General features: G+C 50.4%; 4 protein-coding genes across 4 annotated transcripts; 3 read left to right on the forward strand and 1 right to left on the reverse strand.

Annotated features, from left to right (window-relative positions):
* Positions 1-861: 861 nt before the first annotated feature.
* FPSE_08566 (uncharacterized protein) lies at positions 862-2,166 on the forward strand (the record flags this gene model as incomplete). The annotated part of the gene is made up of 3 exons (XM_009261684.1): positions 862-1,172; positions 1,231-1,399; positions 1,450-2,166. The coding sequence occupies 3 exons, from the start codon at positions 862-864 to the stop codon at positions 2,164-2,166; spliced, it is 1,197 nt and encodes a 398-aa protein (XP_009259959.1).
* A 3,771-nt stretch (positions 2,167-5,937) lies between these two features.
* Positions 5,938-8,462, forward strand: FPSE_08565 (uncharacterized protein; the record flags this gene model as incomplete). The annotated part of the gene is made up of 4 exons (XM_009261683.1): positions 5,938-6,104; positions 6,163-6,274; positions 6,331-8,357; positions 8,408-8,462. 4 exons carry the CDS (start codon positions 5,938-5,940, stop codon positions 8,460-8,462), a joined length of 2,361 nt encoding a protein of 786 aa, XP_009259958.1.
* A 397-nt stretch (positions 8,463-8,859) lies between these two features.
* FPSE_08564 (uncharacterized protein) lies at positions 8,860-9,995 on the reverse strand (the record flags this gene model as incomplete). Its single annotated transcript, XM_009261682.1, has 2 exons — positions 8,860-9,905; positions 9,971-9,995. The coding sequence occupies 2 exons, from the start codon at positions 9,993-9,995 to the stop codon at positions 8,860-8,862; spliced, it is 1,071 nt and encodes a 356-aa protein (XP_009259957.1).
* Positions 9,996-12,039: 2,044 nt separating this feature from the next.
* On the forward strand, positions 12,040-14,426 carry FPSE_08563 (uncharacterized protein; the record flags this gene model as incomplete). Its single annotated transcript, XM_009261681.1, has 2 exons — positions 12,040-12,136; positions 12,397-14,426. The coding sequence occupies 2 exons, from the start codon at positions 12,040-12,042 to the stop codon at positions 14,424-14,426; spliced, it is 2,127 nt and encodes a 708-aa protein (XP_009259956.1).
* Positions 14,427-14,518: the final 92 nt, after the last annotated feature.

The raw sequence follows: 14,518 nt of genomic DNA on the forward strand, positions 1-14,518 counted from the left end.
TTTATTGTACAGGCATATTGAAACTGTTATACGTTCTTTAAAGCAACTTGTTTGCTTTGGCTATGTCATGGCGTGATCTCTCTTGGACAGTTTCGAGCTGGCAACAGCGTAGGCGCCAGTCGCCCAGTTGAACATGATATAAAACTAAAACCATCGTAGTACTTAGGTATGCATTACTCATGATGTACATGATGTATAACATGGCTACATATGCCATGCCTTGATTACCTTTATTAGCCAGTAATAAATAGCACTGTAAGAAATCTATTCATCATTGTGTTGAATGCTGGGCTATTTCATGATCTGAACTGTTTCATGACTAACCAGGACTACCTCAATAGACGGTCTTTTCATGCTTCTTACTCAAGTATCAATAGCTCGAGCACGATGACAATGAACGACATGGAGCAAACGCAGTTAATTACAGGCAGTAGTTATGTTCTCCCCCAGATTTTATCCCTGTCAATTCGCCTAGTCAATACAACCAAGCTTTGTGGGGGAAGATCAAACATCTAAACAATTCATGTCATGGCTAGGATAAACCCCTTGCTCCAGAGGTTTAGCTGGGGCGTCGGAATGGCAGCACATGCATAAAGGCCAGGGAAGACAATAATTATCCCAATTGATAATCTGGGCAGACATTCATAATAGTCCACTGCCAAAGTAGAGGGAAGGGCGCATCAGGGTTCCACTGTTAAAGTAGAGGGCGTCAAAAGACATCGGAAAGGCGCATCAGGGTGGGTCAGTGTAGCCCACCTCCTCTGTAAGTACTTAATCTTCAGCTACAAGCACTCAAACTCAAAGTGTTAAACTGTGAACCGAAAACATCTACACGCAGAACAACTCCCTAGGACCGAAAATATGGTTAGAATCGCCCCTTTTGCCGTTGAGCAATGGATGGACAAGTACGAGACAACGGCTGGAGCCCTGAACGTTGCCGAGACGTGTGCTGCGTCTGTGTCCATAGATGACTTGGTTGGCATGTGCAGAGACACGCAGACCCCAGGTCCTGTTGATACAAGCATCAAACTCACTTATGGCGCTATCCCTGGCTCACAGGTATTGCGGGAACGAATTGCTGCTCGTTGCAGTAGCGAGGGCACTCAACTTGCCGCTGAGGATATCCTTGTTACCCAAGGTGCAATCGGTGCCAACTTCTTGGCTTTGTATAGGTAAGGCAATAGCTCGTAATCTTTTCATCTTCAATGCCTTACTAACCGTTCGATATAGCCTCATAGGGCCTGGCGATCATGTCATTTGTGTCTACCCGACATACCAGCAGCTATATGACGTTCCTCGCAGCATTGGCGCAGAAGTCACGTTGTGGAAGTTGAAAGAAGAAGAAAACTTCGTGCCCAATACGAATGACCTGGTGGACATGATTCAAGACAACACAAAGGTGCGGACGAAAGTAATATGGAGAGAACTATCACTTACAATGGATACCAGATGATCATTATCAACAACCCCAACAACCCTACGGGTGTGCCTATTCCGGACAGTGTACTAAAGTGCATTGCCCAGATAGCAAAGGAGAAGGACGTAATTCTTTTCTCAGATGAGGTTTACCGGCCGCTGTTCCACGGAGGAGCATCTGGTCGGATGCAAGCACCGCAACCAGCGACAGCCTTTGGCCACGAGAAGTCGATCGTGACAGGATCCATGTCGAAAGGGTATGCTCTGGCTGGCATCAGAGTTGGCTGGATTGCCAGTAAGGATAAATCCATCATCTCCACCATAATGGCGGCACGAGACTACACCACCATCAGCGTTTCGCAGATAGACGACCAAATTGCGAGATACGCTCTGTCGCCAGCAGTATTGCCATCTCTCGTCGATCGCAACTTGGCTTTGGCGAGAACGAATTCGCGTCTGATCAAGGAGTTTATTGAAGGCCACAAGTCGGTATGCTCATGGGTGGAGCCCACAGCCGGTACAACCGCTTTCGTTCGATTCAACAACAAGAATGGCGAACCTGTTAATGACGTCGAATTTTGCTTGGACCTGCTGCGCAAGAACAACGTGTTGCTTGTGGCAGGTTCGAAATGTTTTGGTAACGACAAGGATTTCACAGGCTATGTAAGAATGGGATACGTCTGCGAGACCGATGTTCTGGTAGAGGGATTGAAGCGATTGGGAACTTTTATTGAGTCAAACCTGCTATAAAACACCTGCGAAGGTCAGTCAGTACATAGCAAAGTAACCGAGTACCCATGTTGCGCAAATGGCACGACTAAATCTCGCATATTGTTAACGTTTTTCGCGTGTCCGTATTCATATGATTTATCCAGTAGTACATACGTAGCACAGCTGCGCGGATCAACGGCACTACAGCTGGACTTGGCTGAGGCGTCGTCGTCAGCTGTTAATGTCCAACGCTCGCACGGCTATACGGAAAGTGGGAGAAAATGCATGAAAAGACAAGGGTCGAATCCAACCATTTTATGAGCTGGATCATCCATTTGTTTTTGGGAAACTCAATTATTGATCTGCCAGGTACCGCGCTTTAATTCGATGGCGCCGATGATCACTTCTTGGCAGTCTCATCTGAGTTTACGAACCACTTTACCACTGTACAAATCTCGTATTATCTACCCAATACTTACCTACTTTAGTAAGTATCTAGGTGCCGAGCTTATACTGAGATCTGATAAATAAACCAAGAGTGGCTTTGTGCGCTAGTCCAGAGGTTAAAGGTGTGTGATGGACGGGCATTTCCCTCTCTTACCAGGTATCCCGACAAGCAGAAATCCATCGACAACCAGGGAGATAGGAGCAGACTTAAACGACAGGCACTATGCCCTTAGCTTCCGATCGTGTCTGTAGAGGCACTCGGCCCATACGAAACAATTAGCACAAGGCTTCGTAAGCCCCAAACGATTAGACCATCTAAACCCAGTCAGTACCCGCCCATTTAGCTACTACAGTAAGATACTAGGGCAAGTATGTAGGTACCTACAGTAAGGTATCTGATGATGATGGACAGGAAGCATGAGACAGAAAACGGCTGTCAGCAATACGCATGTCCGTTTCTAATGTTTTATGTCTTCCCTTGATTGGCCCAGGTAAAGGGGATTTCTCTCTTTTAACCACTCACCCTTTTCTAAGCGCAGGGCAAGGCCAAGTAAAGTAGTACTGAGCCAAGGCAAGGGTTGACAAGACAAGACAACCGCCTTGGCGCTATTTTCAACCGCTACCCGTCCATAGGTAGGTAGGTACGGACACAGCACCATCCAGCTGCTAGCACGTACGTACTACAAGTACTAAGGTACCCGTACCCGTACTGGCTGGTATTAGGTAGTATGTACTGACTGACAAGTTGGTAATAGTCGTCGTCCAACAAGGAAAGTCCCGACTCACAGCTTGCGTGGCCCCCCCGTGCCGTTTCTTCCACTTCGACCATCCATTTCTGATTTCTCCTGTCAATCGATACCTTCTAATCAACCAATTGCTCATCCTCATTCGTTTTTCGTTGCATTCCTCACCCTTGTCCTTTTTATATTCTCCAGAATTCCCCTCATTGTACTTGTCAGAGTCTCCACCTCCCATGTCCTGTCTCTGATACTGTATACCCTGCCTTCTGCGCAGCCATTCTTTAACAGACGCCTCATTAGTGCCACTGGACTGGAACTCACTTAACTGGGAAGCGCTCCTGCACCACACGTCGCTTGATCCGATACCCTACAATTCTTCTTTTTGCATCATACATATCTCACTTGATATTGCAGAACACCACGACATTCTTTGCTATTGTATTTCTTTGTACTGGTTGGCTGGAAGGCCTCGCGCCCATTCACCCTATGGAGGAGGGTGGCGTTACCTCGTTGCAACGCCATTCCTGAACTCATCTCTCTCTGGCTTCCAACAGCTCATCTTTGGTGGCTGCAATGAAGTCGTGGCTCTGGGGCGCTTCACTGGTTTCGACATGGGGCCTTGTGTACGCTCAAACTGTCCAGTGGAGCATTGAAGGTCGCCATCCTCAACCGCAGCTGGCCCGTCGCACCAAAACAACATATGAAGAAGTCATCAGTAATGACAGATCCGAAGGAGGATATTTTACGGAAGTTACAATCGGAAGCCCGCCCCAAAAGGTCACCCTTCAGCTCGATACTGGGAGCAGCGATGTCTGGGTCCCTTGGAATTGCGCAGACGTATGTACAGACAATGACAATGGGAAAGGTGGATGCCCTCTCGGAAGCTGTAAGAACATGCGCCGCTGGTGTCTTGTATTCCTTGTTACTAACAATTCTTGCTAGTCGATCCGGACAAATCCAAGTCCTTCAAGCATGTTGCGCCCGGCATGTTCGGCATAACTTTTGTAGATAATAGCTATGTCAAGGGTGATTATTTCGAAGATCACTTTGAACTGGACGGTGCAGTCATCAATAACTTGACCATGGGTCTGGCTGTCAAGACAAATATCTCTTATGGACTCATCGGTGTTGGCTACGCCAAGAATGAGGCCTCGGGCAGCACAACGGACGTCATCTATCCGAACCTTCCTGTCGCAATGTACGAAGCAGGCTATGTCAACACAATCGCTTATAGCGTTTGGCTCAATGATTTAGATGCCAAAGCCGGCACGGTTCTCTTCGGAGGTGTGGACACAGAAAAGTATGTTGGAGACATGCATCGAATCGACATTCAAAAGGTGGACGGTCACTACTATCATTTTGTAGTGGCACTGACTTCGCTGGTCGCCACCAGCTCCAGTGGGAGCGATAACCTCACCTCGGAATGCTTCCCAATTTCAGCAGTCCTTGACTCCGGAACTACACTGAGCTATTTACCCCACGACTTGGCGACCGAGATTTGGCAAGAGGTTGGTGCCGTCTGGTCACCATACTATGGAGTTGCTGTTCTTCCCTGCGCTTACGGTGGGAATAACGGGAATTTCACCTTTGGTTTTGCTGGTCCTGATGGCCCCGTCATCAGTGTAGGCATGGATGAGCTTGTTCTCACCATGGCTAGCGATAGGGCTAACATGCCTGTTTTTCAGTCGGGCCCTTACAAGGGCCATACAATGTGCTCTTTTGGCATACAGAACGATACTAGCGACCTTTACCTACTTGGAAACACCTTTCTTCGATCTGCCTACGTTGTCTATGACCTTGTCAATAATGAGGTTGGAATTGCTGCCACCGACTTCAACTCTACGGCAACCAAACGCGTCGCGTTCAAGAGCTATGGAGCCAGCATCCCATCCGCAACGGCAGTGGCAAATCAGCACAAGGTGACCGAGAACCCCTCTGTTTCAGGTCATAATTTCACTGCAGCGGATGGGTTCCAAGAGTCAGACTGGGATTCGGATGACGAGGACAACGCAGCATTATCTCTAACACCCTCTGGAACGCCCTTGGTGATAGCTGTCGTCACAATGGGCTTTGTACTTTTAGGTGGAGGAATCTTCCACACTTTTTGACGATGATGTTCGAAGAGTTTTGCAACATAGCATAGAGTCGTCTCCTTTCAGAGGCCACGGATTCATGACGCTGGCGTTATACAAGGGTTTGTTGATGTGGGCATGAGCTGATTTTGGCGTTTAACGGTGGGATAGACGTGGGTTATGAGGACAAAAGGGCGCAACGGACGAATACCGCACATGATACCACTATAAGAATGGCATAATTAAGCCTAAATGATACACTTGAAAAGAAAAGACGAATTGTAACAGAGTGTATAAAGTTTGAAAGTCAAGTTCCTGTACCAACTCAAACAACTGTGCTTGCCAGCTTCCATCATATTCACCCAAATTACAGGGAGGCGTAGGACCGTTTCTGGCGGGAATTAAGCGCTGAGCGAATCAGAGACGTAGACGCACGTGGCGTAGCGCCTCCCTCCTGCTAATCCCGACTCTAAAGAAAAAAAGTTTCTAATGAGCCGACCTTCATTGGCAACCCTCTCGTCAACTTCTTCACTGAAGTCCAAGTTTGCACAATGAGGGCAACAAGGGCTGCCAGATGGCTCAATAGCCGTCTGATACTGGGCGCCCAGCAGTCAAGCTGTGGTAGCCATTCTTTTACTATATCTGCTGCTGCCCCCGCCTGGGAGAGTCGACGAGCTTTTAGCCAGACCAAGCGAGTCTGCAATGCTGCTCAAGAAGCGTGAGTTCAATTGAAACCCCATGTAGCTGTTAAACACCTCACTTATACTACGGAACAGTCTCAAGAAAGCTCAGGAAGACGCTGCCAGTCTGACACCAGAATATGTCGCCGCAAACATGTCCACCGAGGAGGCCAAGCGTCTCTCTCGAGTGCGCAACATTGGTATTGCTGTATGGTCATGATACCCCCCACCAACCATCGTCACCTGCTAATAAGAACCTAATAGGCACATATCGACAGCGGAAAGACAACTGTTAGTGAGCGAGTCCTGTTCTACACCGGCCGAATCAACTCGATCCACGAGGTTCGAGGCAAAGACTCTGTCGGCGCTAAGATGGACTCTATGGAACTCGAAAGGGAAAAAGGCATCACCATCCAGTCTGCGGCTACGTTCGCTGACTGGAAGAAAACGGAAAACGGCAAAGAGGAAACCTACCATTTCAACCTGATTGATACACCTGGTCACATTGATTTCACTATCGAAGTCGAGCGAGCTCTGCGAGTCCTCGACGGTGCTGTCATGATTCTGTGCGCTGTTTCTGGCGTCCAGTCTCAGACTATCACCGTCGACCGTCAAATGAAACGTTACAATGTCCCCCGACTCTCCTTCGTCAACAAGATGGACCGAATGGGTGCCAACCCCTGGAAGGCCGTCGAGCAGATCAACACGAAGCTCAAGATTCCCGCCGCCGCTATTCAGATTCCTATTGGTGCCGAAGACGAGTTCCTGGGCGTTGTAGACTTGATCAACATGCAGGCTATGTACTTTGAAGGTCCCCGTGGTACCAAGGTTCGCGTCACCGACCAGATTCCCGGTCCTCTCCAGGACTTTGCCAAGGAGAAGCGCCAGGCCCTGGTTGAGAAGCTTGCCGATGTCGATGACGAAATTGCCGAACTGTACCTTGATGAGCAGGAGCCTTCGAATGCTCAGATCAAGGCTGCTATCCGCCGCGCTACTATTGCACGTGCTTTCACTCCTGTTATGATGGGCTCTGCCCTCGCTGACAAGGGTGTTCAGCCCATGCTCGATGCCGTCTGTGACTACCTGCCTAACCCCTCTGAGATCGAGAACACTGGTCTGGACAAGTCCAAGGATGAGAAGACTGTTAAGCTTGTTCCCTACGACTCTCTTCCTTTTGTCGGTCTTGCCTTCAAGCTCGAGGAGAACAACTATGGTCAACTCACCTACATCCGCGTCTACCAGGGCAAGCTGAGCAAGGGCACTTACCTCTTCAACTCCCGAACTGATAAGAAGGTCCGAATTCCTCGAATTGTCCGCATGCACTCTAACGAGATGGAGGACGTCTCCGAGGTTGGTGCCGGTGAGATCTGCGCCGTCTTTGGTGTCGACTGTGCTTCTGGTGACACTTTCACTGATGGTGGCCTCCCCTACACTATGTCTTCTATGTTCGTCCCCGATGCTGTCATGTCTCTCTCTATCAAGCCCAAGCGAACTGGAGATGCCGACAACTTCAGTAAGGCCATGAACCGTTTCCAGCGTGAGGATCCTACTTTCCGTGTCCACGTCGACGCCGAGAGTGAGGAGACCATCATTTCTGGCATGGGTGAATTGCATCTGGAAGTTTACGTTGAGCGTCTGCGACGTGAGTACAAGACCGACTGTGTCACTGGCCAGCCTCGTGTTGCCTACCGAGAGACTATTGCCCACCGAGCCGACTATGATTTCCTCTTCAAGCGACAGAGTGGTGGTCCGGGTGACTTTGCTCGTGTTGCTGGATGGATCGAGCCCAACGATGAGCCTGACAAGAACCACTATGAGAGCCAGGTCGTCGGTGGTAACATTCCCGACAAGTTTCTTTCTGCTTGTGCCAAGGGTTTTGATGCTGTCTGTGAAAAGGGACCTCTCCTGGGCCACAAGGTTATTGGCGCCAGGATGGTTGTCAACGATGGTGCCACTCACGTTACTGATTCCTCCGATCACGCCTTCAACCTTGCCACACAGATGGCTTTCAAGAAGTCCTTCCCTGAAGCCGGTGGCCAGGTCCTTGAGCCTCTGATGAAGACCACTATCACTGCCCCCAACGAGTTCCAGGGTAACATTCTGATGCTTATGAACAAGCGCAACGCTACCATTCACGATACCGATATTGGCAGCGAGGACTTTACTCTTATCTGCGACTGCAGTTTGAATGCCATGTTTGGCTTCAGCTCCCAGCTTCGTGCCGCTACCCAGGGCAAGGGCGAGTTCAGCATGGAATTCAGCCACTACGCTCCCGCCCCCCCTCATCTCCAGTATGTGTAACCATTTGTGTAAGAGTCTACAATCACTAACAACTGTATAGGAAAGAGTTGGTCGCCAAGCACCAGGCTGAGATTGAGGCTAAGCGAACCAAATAAACAAGTCTCAGGACTTGGAAGAGAATTGCCAGACACATCAGAGATGTGGTGGTTGAGGCACAATCCATATTGCGCCAATGTACAACACAAATGAACGGGTCTATGATCTTGTAATATAATGTCATAACGACTCCTTGCCAGGGGTTTAGAAGTTCACGGCAGATAGATGAGTAGTAGAATCTGGATGAGGGTGCCATTGTCATACAAGGCGTTGGAAAAGATGGACAAACAAAAGGTATAAAATATACAATCCTCTCTAGATCTTCATATAATTGTTCGTTTTGACGTGAATTTTCGAGACATTTCTAAATACTGGCTACATTCTTACAGTATCGAATAGCATGGTAATCCTGAATTCGCTAGCAACTTTTGGGAATCCATCCTTTCCCTCCCTTTCTTACAGACGTCGGAGAATGTCAGCAACAACCTCCTCAGTAGTGGCCTTTCCACCCAGGTCAGGGCTGAGCAGCTTGCCGTCCTCAAGGTTACCGTCAACAGCAGCGTAGATCTTGGCAGCAGCCTCCTCCTCGTTGAGGAACTCGAGCATCAGCGCGGTGGATCGGAGAGTAGCAATGGGGTTGGCGATGTTCTGGCCCTGGATATCGGGAGCGCTGCCGTGGCAAGGCTCACCAATGGCAAAACCCTCACCGACGTTGGCACTGGGGACAAGACCCAAGCTACCGACGAGGGCAGCAGCGCCATCGGAGAGAATGTCACCGTACAGGTTGGGGGCGACAATAACATCGTAATCCTCGGGCTGACGGAAGAGCTTGTAGACCATGGAGTCGACGATCTGCTCCTCAACGGCAACGGAGGAGAACTTGGGATCAGCAAGGGCCCTCTTGGAAGTGGCACGGAAGAGACCATCAGTCTGGGACAGGACGTTGGACTTGTGGGTGATGGTGACGAGAGGAGACTTGTGGATGCTGGAGGCACCAGCATCTCGGATCTTCTGTCGGCGCAGAGCAATGTCACCAGCCATGGCAGCAATGCGGAACGAAGCCTTCTCGGAAATGCGCTTGATGGCCTCGGCAACCTTGCCCTCGGGAGTATCGTAGGTCTTCTCCTGCTTGACATAGAGATCCTCAGTGTTCTCGCGGACAATGACCATGTCAATGGGCTTAGCAGCGGTCATAACAGTCTTGACAGGTCGGACGTTGGCGTAGAGGTCGAGCTTCTTGCGCAGGGCGACGATGGGTGATGAGTAACCCTTGACGGCCTGGGTAGGAGAGCTCACGGCTCCAAAGAGCGCACCATCACACTCATTCTTGAGGACCTCGACAGTCTTGTCGGGGAGGGCAGCACCGGTCTGCTCAAAGGTCTCAAAACCGGCCTTGAGGTTGACAAAGTCGAACTTGAGGCCGAGAGACGAGGGCAGGGCTTCGAGGATGCGGCGACCAGCAGGAATGACTTCCTTGCCGATACCGTCACCAGGGATGAGACCTGCAAGTGGGAAGAACAATTAGCTACCTAGAGATTCGTCTCGAGTCAGTGATGCTATGCCGTACCGATTCTGAGAGTGCGGAAAGACATGATGGACGCAATTGGAGTTGAGAACAAGATCAAGTTCTTTGTCGTCCGAAGACCGGAGACAGTAAAGAAAATGAACCGCTGGATTTTTGGTAGTTATCGGGTAAAAAGTGGCCTGGCCGAAAAGCGCCAAGAGGGGACAAGGTTTATGTTGATCGCTTCAACGCTCACCATTAGTGGCCAGAAAGGCTAATTCTTATTTATTGGTTTGGCTTATAGAGTCTTTTGTACATTATGAACCAAGAAGATGTCAATTGACGCTTCATTGCTTTGTTATTGCTGTTAAACTGTTGATAGGTACAGTGGAAACGTTTAAAGCCGACCGTCGGCCCTCTGGAGATTGAGGTTCATGAGGTACGTAGGTACATATTTGAAAAGACCGGATCAATTCTCTCTTGCTACGGATCACATAAAAATAATCCAACGATAATACCCTTGAATTCGAAATGGTCCACTGGTAATAATTTATCTGGAACGAGAGCTTGATCGGTGGATGTGGGGAGAGAGCAACATGAGACAGAGATATCCCCACACAAGCTCATGCGATCCCACGTCAACATCAAAGCTTCACTTCACCCAACCAGAGTTGATCGTAGAGCTTCTAGACGTTTGGGCAGAACAATGTTAAATTATCCTGCTTGAAGAATCCTTGCGGGTCACTGAGGAAATCACTGGAGCACAGAGCCGAGGTGAATGGGATCAGGCGGGAGCTTCCAGCTTGGGAGCTGATGGAAAAGGGGTAACCAAAAGAACGAGGTGACAGTGACACCTCTCTCTGTCCGGATGCGTACGTATTCGTAGTCTGGGCTGCTAACTTAGTGTACGGCCAGTCCGTTCCACGTTGAGGTCAACTTTCGTGTTCTTTCATTAATTTTACCGTTTGCCGAACTCTCTTTCGCAGGAAACCTGTGTAGTTTGAGCTTCTGTTCTGCAGTCAGTTTCTCTCATATGTGACCATGCCAATGCTGTACAACAATCGTCAGACAGCCGTAGCTCCTCTTTGTTTCAAGTTCAATTTGTCAAAGCGGCTATCCGCGACGGACAACGAGCTTGGTCAATTGTTTGATTACCTGTCGTACAGTTCCTGGGACGTGATGGGTGGGAATTACAAACTTTCCTTTAACGATGGTAATTTACTTGGTCCCTGGCTAAGCCTGAATTGAACGAGATCCATTTAGTGCCTCATTTCGACTGCATCCCTGTTCGGACGCATACCATACCATTTACACGGCTCCATCAGTCTATTCCCGACCCAGTCCAAAGTCACCGAGCAACTAACTCTTTATTACCACTCGATATTGGCGACGAAAGCGTCGCATGGGTAATTAATTACACGATATAACTGGCGTCTTGTTGCCGAGCGATCATCAGCGTTATTCACGTGGAATGCATTGGCTGGTTGCTGAGTTGCCTGGCAAGATAGAACATCAAGTTTAAACCGCATGCATGTTCTCAATCCTGCATCCTTATTCCAGTCGACTCAGAAAAACCAAGACCATCTTGTTTGACCCCTATTGCCTGTCAGCAACATCCCAACGCAGCAGAACCGACACTCTACTTGTACAGTCCAGTAGTGCCCGAGCCCTCCACCCATCTCCCTCGCCTCCACCTCCACCTCCACCTACCGAACCAACCTGGTCATCCACTGGAGAGTATCCGCGAGCCTTGAAACGCCTCCTGCAGTACTTCACTAAACCAGCTCCAGCAGGTAACCCCTGGGCTGTCCGGGCTTAGGTTGTTTGACGGCTCGCCCCTCAATCCACTAACGGCCTGTGCCTGACCTGAGCGAGTCCGTCTGTCTGATGTACCTCAGGGAGTAACCTAAAGTACAACCCTGTCTCCTTGTGCGACGCCGTTCATAACCAGCCAAACGACACCTCGACTCATCCCATCTAATCTAGTCCTTCGTTTGTCCCTACTGCAACTTGCACACGCCCAACTCCAGCCCTGCCGAACAGCTCGAATCCTACCCAAAAAGACCTCGAGGTCTCTCGACCAAAAACCGCACCCTGCTCTGCTCGTCTCGCTCTGAGAGCCCTCAGCAACTATGAGTCAGGTTAAGAACCTCCGCGCCATGTTCGAAAACAAGGGCGACACGAGCCCCGAAAGAGGTCGATCGTCTGGCGCCTCTACTCCCGTCCAAGGTATGGCCGATATTCACGCCATGACAAGAATGAGCGTGTTAGATATTTCCTCACTGGTAGAAAGAGCCCTTTAGAGTTGCTGCACTGCGCCGCGCCGCTTTTAAGGTTGGCAAGCTTGAGCTTGATCTACTTGCGGTTCTACCTGCCCTGGAACTGTCCACACTAGCTCCCAGCGTCATTCTTGCCGTGACCTCCCATTCTTCTCTCCTCTCCCTTCCATCGGCCCCTTGCTAATCGAAACCTGTTTTATTTACCAACAGGCACCAGTGTCGTATCTGAATCGCCTCGACCTCTGTCAAAAGTCAGAACCAACTTTGTTGCTATTGAGAAGGACGGAAGGATAGGCCTCCAAAGAGATCCCAGCCACGAGTCCAGCGTCTCTCGCCGACGACTAAGCATGGATACCGACTCAGAATCTGTTTCAACCGTCCCCGACAGGCCCTCTGCATCTCTGGAAGATGCGCCACGAGGAAACAAGCCCTTTTTTCAAGAGGATATTCCTGAATCGCCTCGTCACCCAATTGAGCCCCCGAAGACACCCACGGAACAGATGGGAGCTGTTACCGATGAACCCAGTATCAACCCAGACAAGCAGATTGACAAGGAAGAGCCGTCGCCTTCATTGCTGCCAGCAGAGCTTGCCCCAGAAGAGCCTACTCCAGAGAAGCCCGCTTCAGAGGAACCTACTCCAGAGGCACCCGCTCCTGTTTCGCCAAAGAAGGAAACCAAGGAGAAAAAGCCTGAAGCAGTTCCCGCAGCTCCCGCAGCTACCAATGGAAAGCCCAAGGCCAACACCGTTAAGGAGTTGGCTCCTGCAGCAATCGTAAAGGCTGCCACTCCAAAAAAGACGACTACGACTCGACCCAGTGCCGTTTCGACCAAGGCTACTAGCACCAAACCTCCAGCAAAGTCCCCTTCTGCCACAAAGCCTCCCAGCAGCACCACTCACAAAACTGAGACTAAGCCAACAGCCAAGACTGCCCCGGCAGCCAAGAAGGAACACAGGCAAGCTTCCGCAGCCAGTTCTACAGCCACTCGGCCTACCGCGACCACGGCCAGCAAGAAGCCACAGCCATTGAAGCCTACTACTAGCGACACCGGTTTCGTGAAGCCAAAGCCTAAATCTCCCACGAAACCTGTGCATCTTCCTGCATCTCTCATGGCGCCAACTGCGGCATCTGGAGCCAAGACAGGCCGTCAAGCTCAAGCTTCAGCAAGCTCGCAGAATCTCAACGTTCCTGCTCGACCTGGTAGCCGGGCCAGCGCAACAGGAACCAGTGCCAGCGCTGGGAAGACAGTTAAACGCCAACCCTCAAATGTCGGTCGCCCACGACCAAGCCTGGGCCCTCCTCCTAAGAAGCCCTCGGAACCAACTCATGCCAAGAAGGAAGCACCCGTTGATGAGAGCTTTTTAGCTCGTATGATGAGACCAACCCAGGCTTCATCTTCAAAGACCGCCGAGAAGGTGCCTACCACGCCACCAAAAAAGACAACGAAACGATCTTCATCCTCCGGAGCCGATCCCTCGCGCCGCGAGTTTGGCGTCAAGACTCCAGGAAGTGCTAAGAAACAGACTAGAAGACCCGCCGAGTCGAAGCCCTCCGCCGCCGGCTCAGTAGCTTCGGATGAGACGCCAACAATTGAGGTCGTTCCGGAAGAACAGACTCCTGGGCCCACCAAGTCACAGAGCACAACCGAAGAGATCAAGGCAAACGACGCGCAAAAAGACTCGAAGAAGCCCGGACAAGCGCTCGTCGCCGCCGATGAGGGTCACAACGAAGTCGTTGAGCCTGTACAGAAAGAAAGCCAGGCTCAGGAGGCTGTTAAGACACCAATTAAGGAGAAGCAGGAGGCGGCTCGACCTATCGCCCCCCAGCCTGCCAGGGAAGAGAAGCCTGTCAAAGTTTCTAATATCACCGCGCCTGAGAAAACAGAGACTTCACCCCAAGAGCCTCCCGCCGATCAGCCTAACGAGCCTGTTGTTGAATCCGAGAAGCCTACTGAGAACTCTGATATCGTCCCCCTGGTGGAGGAGAGCTCTTCTCAGCCCCCTGTTGTTGTAAAGGAGACAGCTGAGACTTCTGGCAACGAGCTAGGACAAGAGACCGAGCAAGAGGTGGTCCCTCTGCTGGAGAAGGACCCTGAGCCTGCCCTTGAGTCCGAGACGACCGAGAAACAAAACACTGAGATCGAAACTGCAAGCAAGGATAATATGGACGACGTCAAGGCCACCGACGCCGCTGAAGAGAAGGATACCACAGGACATCAGACGGAGGAAGAGAAGAATTGAGAGCCGGAAAGCGTCACTACAGCGAAATAAACCCAGGGATAGATGGTGGAAGCTATGAGATTGCTGATTTAACCATTGAGGAGAAGAGTTTG

The sequence above is a fragment of the Fusarium pseudograminearum genome, chromosome 1 (genome assembly GCF_000303195.2).
Source record: "Fusarium pseudograminearum CS3096 chromosome 1, whole genome shotgun sequence".
Lineage (NCBI taxonomy): Eukaryota > Fungi > Ascomycota > Sordariomycetes > Hypocreales > Nectriaceae > Fusarium > Fusarium pseudograminearum.